Consider the following 15160-nt stretch of genomic DNA (forward strand, 5'->3'; position numbering starts at 1 on the left):
TGGTATTTTTTTCATAAATTGAAGAAAGATTAACTGTAAAATAGTGTTGATAAAACAGTCTCATTATTTCAGTTGAATAGAACTATTTGAAATGAACATATTTAAGCTTTGAGTCACACCTTTCTGGCAGCATATTTTGTCAATTCAATTTCAAAGAGATACAGCGCATCTAAAAAGTTATTTTCTATGTATGGAAACTAGAGTATATGGTCAATACATTTTATGAAGCCCTAGCTACATTCTGGAGTGGCAGTGAGTCAGAGTATAAGCAGGATGAGCTGATTACCAAGTGACTGAGAATTGGTTCTTTCAGTGTTTTGACTGAGTTGACCAGATTCCCAAAACAATACTATCCCACCGCCAAAGACCTGGATCTGAGAGAATATAGACAAATCTGTTACACAGAAGGGCTGAGGGAGAAGAGAAGTTTACTCTGAAGAAGAAATGCCTCGAGGCGTTCCTGGGTCAGAGCAGCACCCACCTGTGCGTGTCCTTGAAGGCCACCTGACTCCAGCCCACGTAGTGGAGACGCTCTTGCTGCTTCATCGCTTGTCTTTCCTCCACTTTGTAAATCCCTCCCTCACACACCTCTTCACACTCTGCTGTTTGAAGTCTCCGTGCCTGTTGTATTTATACTCACCGTGCAGATGAGGCTGTCTTAAAGACTTTATTGTTCACTGAGGGAAGGAATATATGACTGGTTTATTGAATGTCTTATAAAGTATGTTCTGACTTTATTATATTTTCATTGAAGAGGTAGTCAGAAGAGCGTAAGCTAGCATAAAGTATTCTTCACTAAAATGTGAAGAAAAGATATTTCTCAAACATGAAGTTAAAGTGGATTACAACAAACACAAATTTGATTATAACTATATTGACACAGATACATTATCACTGGTGTTCCCTTCAAAGTTGACCTGTTTCAAATAAGACATCTTGCTAATATCAACACTGTCTACTTTCACCTGTTTTCTTATAGCAAATGTATCTGCTGCAGTTTACTAAGCTCAGAAGAGAATAATGACTAACAAATTGTATCTGTTGCATATACCATGTGCAGAAAAAGGAAGAATGAAAATTAATAGTTCTAATGAGTCTAGGGAAAAGCCTGTTAGTGTTTGTTTAAAAAAAAAAATGTGTTCTTTTTTTAAAAAAACAAAACAAAACAGGCTTTTTAACAAATAGCATTTAAAACATGTTATGTATAATGAGACCCTTGGGAACTGGTAGGACTAGGTAATAGAACATAGAATCTTGAAATTGCATACTGTATTCAGCAAAGCCATTTGCAGTTTTAACCAGCTCATAAGTCATTAAAGAGTAAGATACTATTTTTAGTTCAGTTTTCTAGGCTCATGACTTTATTATTATAATTTGCAGAGTCCAGTTTTGTGGTCTTTAGTGCTTGAACACAGAAATTGCTTGATTATTAGAAATACCAAATTTGCTTTTCTGAGAAAAGTAATTTTGTTTTCCATGTTATATTACTTAAGTATTATTAGACTCCATAATGTGCAAGGAAAGTTAATACATTTATTGAAAGTAATTATTGGGACCTAAATAAGGGGAGTCGAGTGGGTCTGTAAGTACACACATAAGGAAACACACACACACACACACACATACACACACACACACATACATACACCCACCATTAGGATGCCTTGGTCCTGACTGATCTGGGTCTGCTGACTTTCCAAGATATAACATCCTTATCATTAAAGATGGGTTTGAAGAACTTTAGTTATCTTGTGCTCTATCAGCTTTGCAAGCCTGTAGTCCCCTTTTTCCAAACAAAATGTCTTAATAGAGTTCTATTTCTGGTAGAGGGATAGATTGGCCCACACTAGCCTGCAGTCTCTGCAGTCAGTTTTTCTCTTTCCTTTTCTTTCTTTCCCTGAGTAACAGCTTTCACGGTCTAGGTAGGGTGAACCTTCTATCTTTCAGTATTAAGAAAAATCTACTGGGTTTATTTGTAGTTCTCAAATTGATCATATTTACAAATGGTCTCATGGGAATCAGGCTTGTAGGTTTTATTCTCTTTGCCATATTGCTTGTTGTATACTAATAGGATCTACCTAACAAATTAAGGAGTTTGTTTTATGTTTATAAACTAAAATTAGTCATGAGCCATGGCTTTGTAAATCATAGTGGAAAACACAATGGAAAACTAATGAATATGCTTTTTGCTATTAAGAAGCATGAGAAACAATAAAGAGAAATCCCCACGTTCATTAGTGGGTATTTTCATGAATAGCACAGGCCAATAACAATCCAAGGAATTAAAAATCACTTGGCAAAGCTTAAAGAATAAGTTCAGTCTATGCGATTGTAATTTCCACAGAGGGATATTTGTATCCCTTTACTTTTTAAGTTACTTTCTACCCTAGCTTGTGTCCAGTTGGAAGAGATTTCTGATGTTTTGCCTGCTCAAAACTCTTGGTAGTTTTAATGGGAGAGTCTTGAAATGCTAACTAGATGAGCAGATTGATGGTTCTGCCAGCGGCTAAAATTGAGATAGAAATTATTCTCTAGCTACAGTTTTTTTGGTTATATCCTAAATTCCTAAACTTGAGTAAGCATTCTTCCCACTTACATCTCAAATTCTGTTTATTTTTATTCATAATACAACACTGTTATTCTTCAAAAAGGTTTAGACTAATTATGCTATTGTTGGAGCAGTTTCAGTTGAGTCAGGCATTTTGGGCATATGAGTTATAATGGTCCTTGTTGTATCTACTCAGTTATGCTCTTGTAGTGTGACAGCAATCGTAGACAGTATGTAAAAATGGGTGTGGTTCTGTTACAACAATATATGATTTACCAAAGTAGGTAGCAAGCCAGATTCAGTCCCTGGACTGCATATATTATCACCCCCTGTATGGTAAAGAGAATGTGCCCCCACCAAGATGCCCACATCCTAGCCCCCATAACTTGAATATATTATAGGTCAGAAGGGAATTTGCAGATGTGATTAAGGGTAAGCACACTGAGATGGGGCAAATATCCTAAATTATGTGAGTCGGTCCAATTCACATTAACCATTAAAACTGGAAAGCCTTTCCCAGCTATGGTCAGAGAGATGCAAGGTAATAAGGACTCAACCTGCCATCGCTGACTTTGAAGATAAAGGAATAGGACTGAAAGCCAAGGAATATGGGCAGACTCTAAAAGCTAAAAACAACCCCTAGTTGTCAACAAAGAAGAAAGCACGGACCTCAGTCCTACAACTACAGGAGTTCAATTATGCTGAGACCTGAATGAACCTAGATGCAGATTCATCCTCATATCCAGAAAGGACTCCAATCCTGTTAGCATTCCAGCCTTGTGAATCTCTTGAGCAGAAATCCAGCTAAGTTCACAAAGACTCCTGACACAGAGAAACTGTGAGATTGTTCTATGCTGCTAAGAGTATGTTAATTTGTAGTAGCAGCAATAGAAAACTAATAACCTGTATTTGCATTGGAACATTGCAAAATCAAGTTTTTATTATGAAAATAATATATATGTGTACCTTAACAGATAAACTACAATAATAATCATATATTTCTCAGTGAAAGTCAGTCAGCAACTACAGATTACATTTCGGCCTGCCGATTATCATGCCAGACAATGAGAATGGCCACTGTAAGCTGGTAGTGGGATGTTAGGGAAAATTGGAGGATGTCAGGAGCAACTCTGACATTTGTAGATGTATTGTGCTCTTAAAGCAGCTGAAGAAATTTTTCTGCTGGCAGCTGATACATTGAAACTGTCCAAAACAGTCCAGCCAGCTCTTGTCTCTGCCAGGACCCCATGAAAATACTACTGGGACACATTGTTACATCGTTTTGGATTTAAAGGAAGAAGGAAAAGCTGTATGCTCTATCTATACGGAATCTAGTTAGCAGTCACATATGAGGAAGACAAAGACATAGATGTGGAGACAATGATTTTCTTTGAAAGATATACATGTAAATAATTTCTGATACTGGTTCTACTTTTACCACTTCCTCTATTTCAATAAAAAAATATGTGTCAGGAAATAATGTACATTCTGTGATTGGTGATATAGCTAAGGAATCAGAGAAGCAAGCTGTTATCACATCCACAAAATCAGTGTCATCTGGTGAATGTGGATTCCTGAGTACCTAGAGCAGAAGCATGCCCTCCCCATGTACTCACTGAACAGCTGCCAGCTTCTGGAGAACGTGACTTGTCCTGATAGAACCATATTCTGCATTTCTCACTTCACTGCCCTATATACCATTCTGCTTTACCTAAAGACAGCTCTTTCTTTTCCATCTTCTTGATTTAGCTGATATTCTCAATGCTTTGCTTTCTATAAAACTCATGCAAATAAATGGAAAAATTCTATGTCTCCATGTCCTTTTTAGCAATAACACAGTGTTGCATTCTCAGTGAGGTTCTTTGGACTCCAGGTGTATCTCAGCTACCCTATCAAAAAAGGAGCGTTAGATCCAGACATAGATGTTTTTAAGTATCATTTAAAAATACTAAAATATTCTTGAAAACCTTAAGAAGAAGTGTGGAGAACATGCAACAAACGGTCTCCTGTTATTGAGCTGCATATTATTTTCAATGGCATCATCCCCTTAGGTGGTGTATTATACTTTCAGGGATTATAAAGATGTTTATTTGTTAAAAGATATACAGAAAGGGCTCCAGAAAGGGCTCCTGCTCACTGATCCGTTTTAGTGACCTGTCAGAGATATGAGTGTGGAAAGATTTACCTCTACTAGAATTCTGCTTCCCTTAGAATGCATTCCTGAACGTTTTAAGATGTGGCTCTTCTCAAGAAGTATTTGAATTATAGGCAAGATATAAACTAGTCTTTGGTGGGTCAGATCAGGTGTTTTGGGAATGTACTTAGGAATTCCCAAAATCTGTTTGTGCAGTTGTTTAACAATTACAATTAGAAGTGGGATGGAAGTGGAGGATAAGCTTAGCAAAATCCAGGTCTTTTTAATGTAATGCCTTTACATATAAAATTTCAGAAATAGAGGCTTTGTAATGTCAGTTGAACAGTCTGTCTCCTCTCCATATACAAGAACTCAACACACTCAATCATGGGAAGATGTGACAGAAGAACTTGCCCTGGAACATATGACCCAGAGCCCTGGAAATGTTGGAACAGTGACAAGAAGGTCACTGCCCTTCTCCACGTCCTTAGAAGCGTTGTCTACAAGCTTGCTTTTCCTCTACAGATGAGAGGACATTTTTGTTTCAAGAGGGCTATGAAAGGTACAGGAAAGTTAAAAGGTTTCCAGATTAGGAATTTACCGTGAAATATGAGGTCTAAACGTTTGAACACTTCAAAGAAAAGCAGAGTGAAGTAGCCGTGTTATTTCTGGTGTGTGTCTGTGTGTGCGTGCGTGCATGCTCAGTCATCACTTCAGTCATGTCCGGCTCTTTTGCAGCCCCCAGTGGACTGTAGCCCATCAGGCTGCTCTGTCCATGAGATTATCCCAGCAAGGATACTGGAGTGGGTTGCTTTTTCCTTTCCAGGGGCTCTTCCTGACCCAGGAATCGAACTGAACCTGTGTCTCCTGTGGCTCCTGCATTGGCAGGCAGATTCTTTACCACTTGAGCCAGCTGGGAAGCCCCTGTTTTGTGTCCATGATTCTACAAATGTAATGTGGATTAAAAATTATGAGGAGTGGAGGAAGTAGTTGTAAGAATGCCTCCTCCTAGGTTAAGCCCCAATCTCAGAGTTCCTGAAGCCAAAGAACCTACCATTTTAATCAACATCCCAGGTGATTCTAGAGTAAGTCCAGAGAAAACACCTTGAAAACATTAAGGTAACAAGAACATAATTAAGATTTCATGTGAATTGAATTTATTCAGAACTTAAAAACTCCAAGGAAGACTTGAAGTAACTTGGTCAAAATTCATGTTTATTATGACTATTATCTTTTCTGTAAACAAGCTCCTTCAGGTATTTATTCAAATATCATCTTATTGGTTCAGTTCAGTTCAGTTCAGTTCAGTCGCTCAGTCGTGTCTGACTCTTTGGAACCCCATGGACTGCAGCATGCCAGGCCTCCCTGTCCATCACCAACTCCCAGAGCTTACTCAAAACTCATGTCCATTGAGTCAGTGATGCCATCCAACCATCTCATCCTCTGTTGTCCCCTTCTCCTCCCGCCTTCATTCTTTCCCAGCATCAGAGTCTTTTCAAATGAGTCAACTCTTCGCATCAGGTGGCCAAAGTATTGGAGTTTCAGCTTCAACATTAGTCCTTCCAATGAATATTCAGGACTGATTTCCTTTAGGATGTACTGGTTGGGTCTCCTTGCAGTCCAAGGGACTCTCAAGAGTCTTCTCCAACACCACAGTTCAAAAGCATCAATTCTTTGGCTCTCAGCTTTCTTTATAGTCCAATTCTCACTTCCATACGTGACTACTGGAAAAACCATAGCCTTGACTAGATGGACCTTTGTTGGCAAGCCCTATTGGTTAAGCCTTCTCAATATACAAAATTGCAATCCACTCACTTCCCAGTCTTTCCTACTCAGTGTAATCTACTTTTCAACACAGCACATATTGCCCCCTAGCATATTATGTATTTCCTTGGGTTTTTCTTTGTCTCTTTCCCTGCCCCCTTCATTATAGGTAAGTCTGTGAGGCAAAGGCTTTGTTTTGTTCAATGCTGTGTCCCCAGTGCCTCCATGTTATCTGGAATGTAACAGATATTTGCTAAGCGATTTTTGCATGAGTTGATGAACTTGTTCATCATCTTAGTTCTCTCCTGACTTATTTTTGTGAGCATGATTTACCATTGTGAGATGTACTGAAAATATTACATAGGTGAAAAAAAAAGACTTGGATGAGAGTTTTCAAAAAGAAAAGGAAGTCATTAATAAATGTCATTCTAGGGTAATTCTACGGGGTAGGGCTAGAAAAGATGTCTAAATTCCCCATTTTACAAACAAGAAACTAGGGAAGTTATGTAAGACCAAAGGAAAAGAGGACCATGTATGGAAACACATAGACAAAGCCAGTGATGTATTATACTGTTAAATAGATATACAGATAGCCCCTCATTCATGATTTTTCACCTTTTGATGGTGGGATGTGATACACATTCAGTAGGAACCACACTTAGGATTTTGAATTTCAATCTTTTTCTGGGCTAGAGAAATGCAGTTACTCCCTTGTGATGCTGGGCAGTGGTCCACAGCTCCAAACCAGCCACACAATTGTGAGGGTGGACAATTGTGATACAGCCATTCTGTACCCATAAAACCATCTTGATTTTACTTTCAGTACAGCAGGCTTTGCATGAGATGATTTTGCCCAAATTTTGGCTAATGTGTTGTGAGCACATTTAAGGTACACTAGGTTAAGCAATGATGTTCGATAGGTTAGGTGTATAAAATACGTTGTCAATTTACAGTATTTTCAACTTGCAATGGGTTTATCAGAATGTAACCTGCTCATCATCAGTCAAGGATGCTCTGTATTGATTTGCTTGATGTTGAGACAGAGGAAAGAAGTAAAATAAAATATCAAAGACTATTAAAGATAGTACAAATGATATGTTTAGAACATCTATGGTGACTAGAAAATGTGACTCTTGGTACACTTTTCAAATGCTTTAAACTGGGTGAGTGGTAATGTTTAACTCAACTGTACTGTTCAACTTTACAGTTTTGAATGGAGTCAGGAGACACTTTTTTGGCCAAAAACTTAAAGAACAGCATATTCTTTCCAAAAGTTTTCAAACATATTCAGTTTTAATATTTTAAGTATCAATTATATTGACTGCTCTGTAGATTCATTTCTAGTCCATTTGGCTCATTTACCAGACAATCTTTGTTTTTTTAGTTTCATGAATTTCTTAAATCCCCTTCTGTGAGTTACTTCGCAGTCTGTTTTCCCCTTGCTTCTGCCATTATATTATGTTCCTTCGTTCTGTCAAGCTCACCATTTCCTGTTATTGATTTTCCATAAATTCCTCATAACAGTTCTTACAGCAGAGTGCCTTTGAGAAAAGCATCTTAAAATTATAACAAATATTTTACAAGTGGTTCCTTGTAGCCAGTTTTTTTTTTTCCATGTATAGAATTCATTCATCATTGATTTTGCTTTGTTTACCATTTCACATTCTTTTTTTTTTTTGGTCTTCATGTTCATAACTTTAATAACCAAATATGCCTTCCAATATTTATTCTCCTTTTCTTCCATAGTTATAGCCTCCAATTAAAATAAATAAATTTAAATTAAAAAAAAATGGGGTACTATAACCATCTCACATTCTTATTCCTTAAGTGACTGGTCTATCAAGGTACTAAGATCCTCTAATCTGCTTGTTCTGCATATTTCTATAAACTTCAGATGTTTATGTAATTGACCTCAGCCCACAGCCCCACAGGGTAACTGTTCTGAAATGAACGTTCACAGAGGTGTATCTGTCTTTTGTGTAGGTCCCAGAATGTACAGTAAAAAGCAAGATGGAGCGGTGCATATCAGAACCTATAATATTTCTCATGTGGATTGTTTCTAAATTTTCGAAAGGACAGATAGAGAGAAAAGCATGAGCTCTAAGCGGTTAGAGTGAGGAAGGTAGGGATGAAACTAAGATTTGACAGAGGTATGGGTAAGAGTAGAAAAGGCATTTCTCACCTTCATACTTTCATCCTAAGTGAAAATTAGTTTTCTTAGAGGGGTAAAGCAGAAAGAAATACCTAAACAATTAAGCTTATATTCTATTTCTTTTCTAACTTTATTGTAACCTGTTACAAATTATAATTATGAAATATTAATCCTATCATCAGTATCCTGTGCTGTTTTATATAGAGATTGACCTTAATCTCACTTGTCCATTCCTAAAGAAACAAGCTCAATATAGAGGACCTGTAATTTCAAGGTTTTATGCTTACTGCCTATATCCAGTGTACACACACCCATGCCCTTCATTGTCATATTCCAAGGATAATTTTTCTATAAATTGCCTTGAGTTCTTCTGAATAGAACTCTAGATATATATAAAATAACTTTATGATACAATATTGTATTTCTGCTGAGGACTTGTTAGGAAGTCAGAAGCTGTGTCAGAATTTCAGGTAAAATTAGAAAGGGTGTCATAGGACAAAGAAAGAAACAAATTTGAGATGCCATCACCTCTTCATCTCATGAACATGTACATATCTCTGCCTCACGTAATGACTCAGTAAGGACCCACTTCTTCCATGGAACTTGCGGTAACACAGGCCATGATGCTCTGTCCATTATTTGTCCCCTAAAAAATAAATTATGACTAGCGATATTTCTTTTGATCATGTCTCTATTGTTATATGAACATTCCACATGTTCCTCATCAATCTCTATAAGACTATAACCCATTTCAAGGAAGGGAATGTTTTTATGCTCTGAGAGCATGGTTTATAGGTATGAGTGTCTGGTTAGAAGAAAGATATCTTAGAGATCTGGTCTATGAGGGATTCTGAAGAATGGTAACAATGCTAACATATGGGAGTTAGTCAAATCCCAATTAAAATGCTAATAAAATTGGGATCAGTTCAGTTTGGTCACTCAGTCACGTCTGACTCTTTGCGACCCCATGGACTGCAGCACGCCAGGCTTCCCTGTCCATCACCAACTCCTGGAGGTTACTCAAACTCATGTCCATTGAGTTGGTGATGCTATCCAGCCATCTCATCCTCTGTCGTCCCCTTCTCCTCCCACCTTCAGTCTTTCCCAGCATCAGGGTCTTTTCCATTGAGTCAGTTCTTCACATCAGGTGGCCAAATTATTGGAGTTTCAGGTTCAGCATCAGTCCTTCCAAGGAATATTCAGGACTGATTTCCTTTAGGATGGACTGGTTGGATTCCTTGCAGTCCAAGGGATAGATTTCACCAATTTTAGAATAATGAGCCAAAGTTGTGTTGTTGTTGTTTTTTTTTTTTCCTAATAGAATTCTAGAATGAACATAGTGAACAGTACTTTAGAGAGGCAATGTTTCCCAAAGAACTTGCCTAGATTTTGAAAATATTGCTTTGCCAGATCTACTCTAGTAATTATCTATTTGGAAACAAGACTGAGGGCAAGTTCATAGCTGGCAATCACCAAGGGAGCTTGTCCACCTGCAGGAAGGTGCCTGTAGTCTGTTTCAGGACTGGAACTTTCACCTGTCTTGGCTTATTCATCATTTTGATATCAGTGACTTGTTGGATGAGCCCATAGATGTGATGCGTCTTCATCCTGCAGTGACCCAAAGTTTAGTAGAAGTAGTGAGTGTGTGGGATGTCAATATCAGGATTTAGAAATCTTCCTCAGAGAATACAATGTGTCAAGCTCAGGAGAACACTACCAAAATATCCCATACACTGTTGGTGTGGGTTATTAGGAATAGGCCACCTATACTGGAGAGGCAAAGTTCCGCTTTGTCCTGTGCGTGCGGCTCAGGTGGATGTTTTCCTAGGCACACTGTAAAGTAAGCACTCCCGAAGATGAGTGCCATGGAGAGTGAGAGAACTTGAAAGCGACAGAGTATGTTTAATAGAAAAGACAAGAGGATCTGTGGATAGCTAAAGATATCACAGAGAAGAAGAATTACTAGGTTAGTTTCAAAGGGAACGATAAGGCCCCATGAATGTGACAGAAAAACCAAAAGTAAACCATTCCAATGATCAGAGCTCTTCAAAACTGTGTGCCTGGTGGATTATCCAATGTGGAAAACTCATTGTGTCATCCTGAAGGTCATCGTGGCTGCTTAGTACATAATTATTAAACTAAATAAAAATTTAGCATGTTTCCCCCATAGCTTTATTAGATGTGGTTCTATAGAACTATGCTCTGTTGGTTAAGAAAATATTGCAAGTCCACAGACTCTCTGGAAATGCTCTTGTCTTTTAGAAGCTACACCCCCGGAAACGGAATAGGACATGGCAGGAGGGTGCCTAATACAGAATGTTTTACTGTGATTTAACTACTACAAGTATTTCTTAAAGGAAATAATCCAGCAGTTAGTATTTTAGAGAAAAAAATCAAATAGAAATAATAAAAGTATAAACCATGTTGTATATGAAAATAAAGTATAAATATAAAAGTATAGACTGTGTTGTAAATTAAACTTTCACTTATAATTTTAAAAAAATTAAATATGGGTTATGATATTTGGAAAAGATGTAAGTTTTCTTGAGTAGAATTTCATTAAATGAGCCATTAAACTATGAGGAAGGACATGCAAATTTTTATGCAAAACAGAGGTGGAATCTTTCTTTAAAGTATCTTACTGTGAGATAAGAAATGTGCCATTCTGTTTGCATTTCACAGAATACTCCAGTTTTTTAATACACCTACTCAAGATACATTTATTCTTTTTCTTCTTACTTTTAGGGTACTTTGAATCCCTATTGTGTGTTATGGGATGACTCAAAAACGTAAGTGACAGATGTTTCCTTACATTACTTTGGACTAAATATTCAAAGCACGTTAAGTTATTTCAGCTGCCTTCTAGTCCACAGGAATATGATAAGTTAGTGGGATGGAGTTACACTCATTGAGAAGAGTCTCCTTTTTGAAGCTGCAAGACAGCATAATGAATGTGTTTTGTGTGTGTGATGATGCCATCAGGTTATATCCCAAGATAGGACTGCATTACCTAATGTGTAAGGCACATTGCGATGTGAATTCCATGAGGTTTTTAAAAAAGCTCTACTGTTTTAAAATTATAGTAGCTCAAATGCTATTTCAACATTTTGCCCTAGTGATTCTGCTTAGCATTGCAGAATAAAATAGCAATCTCTATGGTCATTTAGCCAATACATTACTTGCATAACCTTGAATCTATTATCAGAGTAATGCAATATTTATATGGCCCTTCAAATTGTTTTCTTATGAAAATGTTGAGTGACATTTAATTTTCTTTTTCTATATTTTATGAATTCAGGAAGACAAAAGAAAATAATTTCAATAAATAAGGATGAATCATTCTTCCATGTATTGCTTTGTTTGTACAAGTAATTGCAATATATCTGGTCAAAATCATCTTAATCTCATTGGTAATGCTATGAGATTTTAAGGTCTCAAAGAGCAGAAAAATCCATGATTAAGGCTTAATTAGACTCCCATACTTTAAGTACTTGTGTGCGTTTTTTTCATTGTAGTAGCCCGATTATACAATCTTCTTTTTCTTTGTTTTGCATGGAGGAGAGATTAATGTCAATCAATCTCAAAAAGTAGTACCACGTGTATGCTGTCAGTTAGCACACCACATTCTATGTATTCTAAGAATTTTCCCAGTGTTCTCCCCCCTTAATTGGATGTGTATTCAGGGTTTTATGATGTTGCTTGTCTCCTATTTGTAGTTATTGGAGAGTTTAGAAGAGGGATGTTCTTAGATTTCTAGGTAAAAAACAAACCTATTGGAAATGTGCTAATTCTTAGGAGAGTGATGTAGGTTAAAATAGTATTTATGTGGGTGAAAAATCAATGATATGAATCATGTTATTTTCTTTCCTTTTTTCTTTTCAGTGGTATGAATCATGTTTGTTTTTTTTTCTTTAGAGTCAGATATTCTAGGATCCTCTTTTCCTAGGAACCTTAGTACATAAAGAGAGTCTCAACTTGACTTGGTAATAACATGAGTTGGATGCTGTCATTGATGTGATTTTTTTTTTTTTGCTTTTTAAAACCATATGAAGAAATCCACTGTAGTAAAATTTCTGCAAGATTTCCTCTTTACTAATAGCCAGAGAAGATGTTCATAGTATATTCTAAGTCACTGTTTAGTATGTTGTATAGCCAAGGGAAATATAAAAGTCTACCAAAAAAGCTAATTGTTTTCTACTCAAGAAAAGCATGCCATCTTACACACGTGATTATAGGCATTTGCATATCTCCATGAATAATAACCAACTTTTGTTTAGTTTCATTATCTTTTTAGTGGATAGAATATGTTTCTATATTGATCCAAGTAGGAGAATGCATTGGTTATTCCAAAAGATCTTTGGGACTTACAGGAATATTATAGAAAAAGTGGCATTCCCTTATTTTGTGTTTCTCTTGGTTTGTTTTCTCAGTTTTTCTAAGGTGTTGAGTTTAATTTATGGAACTATTGGTGTGCTTGAGGTCAGCACTGAGTTTACAAATCACATTCTACTTTCTCTAACATCTGCTGACTCTTATCCATCACAAAGAACATGTCTTGGTTTTACAAACCTCAACTTTGTAGTTGTCCTTGAAGAAAACTATTCAGTGAGAGGTGTGTTTAGCTGCCTTTCAAATCATCTTATCTCCAGAGATCAGTGCAGTTCATATTTCCTTGATGTATCTGAAGAGTGATCAAAAATCTTTGCTCTGTGACAGAAATTCCATCCTGTCATACTTTTTAACAGACTGCTTCATCATTAAATTGTTTTTCTGGGTGAATTTGAAACAATGAAGGTTAAGACAATTTTTTTTTGTTTCTTCACATCTTTTCTTCTATTTTGATAATGTTCACATACACAATAGTTTTATCGATGCAGTGATGTTAATTTTGAGTATAAGACACCAAGCATAGTTAAAAATGAAGAGATATGGCTCATTTTTTTAATCAGAAAAGCATTGATCTAAATGATGCTTTCAAGATTGCAGTAGCACAGTTGAAATTAGAATTCATTTTTTAAATTTTGGTGTAGTAATCAAATTACCTTAAATTTTTATTAAGAAGTATTTGACATGTAACGGTATGGTAGTATCAGGTATGAAATGTAATGATGCCATATTTGTTTACACTGCTAAGTGACCACCATCATAAGTCTACTTACTATCTGTCACCAATGTTGTTTTGTTTTTTAGTCGCTAAGTAATGTGTGACTCTTTTGTGACCCCATCGAAGGTAGCCCACCAGGCTCCTCTGTCCATGGAATTTCCCAAGCAAGAATACTGGAGTGGATTGCAATTTCTTTCTCCAGGGGATCTTCCATGCCCAGGAATCGAACCCATGTCTCCTGCTTAGAAATATATTCTTTGTCTCCAAGCCATCTGGGAAGCCATCTGTCACCATTATATAGTTGCAAACTTTTTTTTCTTATGATGAGAAAGTGGGATGAAGAAAGTAGGGAAAACCATTAGACCCCTCAGGTATGACCTAAATCAAAATCCTTATGATTATACAGTGGAAGTGAGAAATAGATTCAAGGAATTAGATCTGATAGACAGAGTGCCTGAAGAACTATGGATGGAGGTTTGTGACATTGTATAGGAGGCAGTTATCAACAACATCCCTAAGAAAAAGAAATGCAAAAAGGCAAAATGGTTGTCTGAGGAGGCCTTACAAATAGCTGAGAAAAGGAGAAGCTAAAGACAAAGGAAAAAAGGAAAGATACACCCATTTGAATGCAGAGTTCCAAGGAATAGCAAGGAGAGATAAGAAAGCCTTCCTCAGCTATCAATGCAAAGAAATAGAGGAAAACAATAGAATGAGAAAGACCAGAGATCTCTTCAAGAAAATTAGAGACACCAAGGGAACATTTCATGCAAAGAAGAGCACAATAAAGGATAGAAATGGTATGGACCTAACAGAAGCAGAAGATATTAAGAAGAGATGGCAAGACTACACAGAAGAACTATACAAAAAAGATCTTTATGACCCGGATAACCACGATGCTGTGATCACTCACCCAGAGCCAGACATCCTGGAATGGAAGTCAAGTGGGCCTTAGGAAGCATCCCTATGAACAAAGCTAGTGGAGGTGATGGAATTCCAGTTGACCTATTTCAAATTCTAAAGGATGATGCTGTGAAAGTGCTGCACTCAATCTGCCAGCAAATTTGGAAAACTCAGCAGTGGCCACAGGACTGGAAAAGGTCAGTTTTCATTCAAATCCCTAAGAAAGGCAATGCCAAAGAATGTTGAAAGTACCACTCAATTGCACTCATCCCACACACTAGCAAAGTAATTTTCAAAATTCTCCAAGCCAGGCTTCAACAGTACATGAAAGCTGGATTTAGAAAAGGCAGAGGAACCAGAGATCAAATTGCCAACATCTGCTGAATCATCGAAAAAGCAAGAGAGTTCCAAAAAGCATTTACTTTTGCCTTATTGGCTATGCTAAAGCCTTTGCCTGTGTGGATCACAACAGACTGGAACATTCTTAAAGAGATGGGAATACCAGTCCACCTTACCTGCCTCCTGAGAAATCTGTTTTCAGGTCAAGATGCCACAGTT

General features: G+C 37.0%; 1 protein-coding gene across 4 annotated transcripts in view; it reads left to right on the forward strand.

Annotated features, from left to right (window-relative positions):
• Positions 1-15160, forward strand: part of ADGRB3 (adhesion G protein-coupled receptor B3) — an 884916-nt gene that overhangs the window by 503655 nt on the left and 366101 nt on the right. For all 4 annotated transcript variants that reach the window (XM_055534757.1, XM_055534756.1, XM_055534759.1 and 1 more), the window contains one exon: positions 11344-11387. In XM_055534757.1, the coding sequence (XP_055390732.1) occupies positions 11344-11387 (44 nt within the window). The remainder of the gene's footprint in view (positions 1-11343; positions 11388-15160) is intronic.

This window comes from Bubalus kerabau, chromosome 9 (assembly GCF_029407905.1).
Source record: "Bubalus kerabau isolate K-KA32 ecotype Philippines breed swamp buffalo chromosome 9, PCC_UOA_SB_1v2, whole genome shotgun sequence".
Taxonomy (NCBI): domain Eukaryota; kingdom Metazoa; phylum Chordata; class Mammalia; order Artiodactyla; family Bovidae; genus Bubalus; species Bubalus kerabau.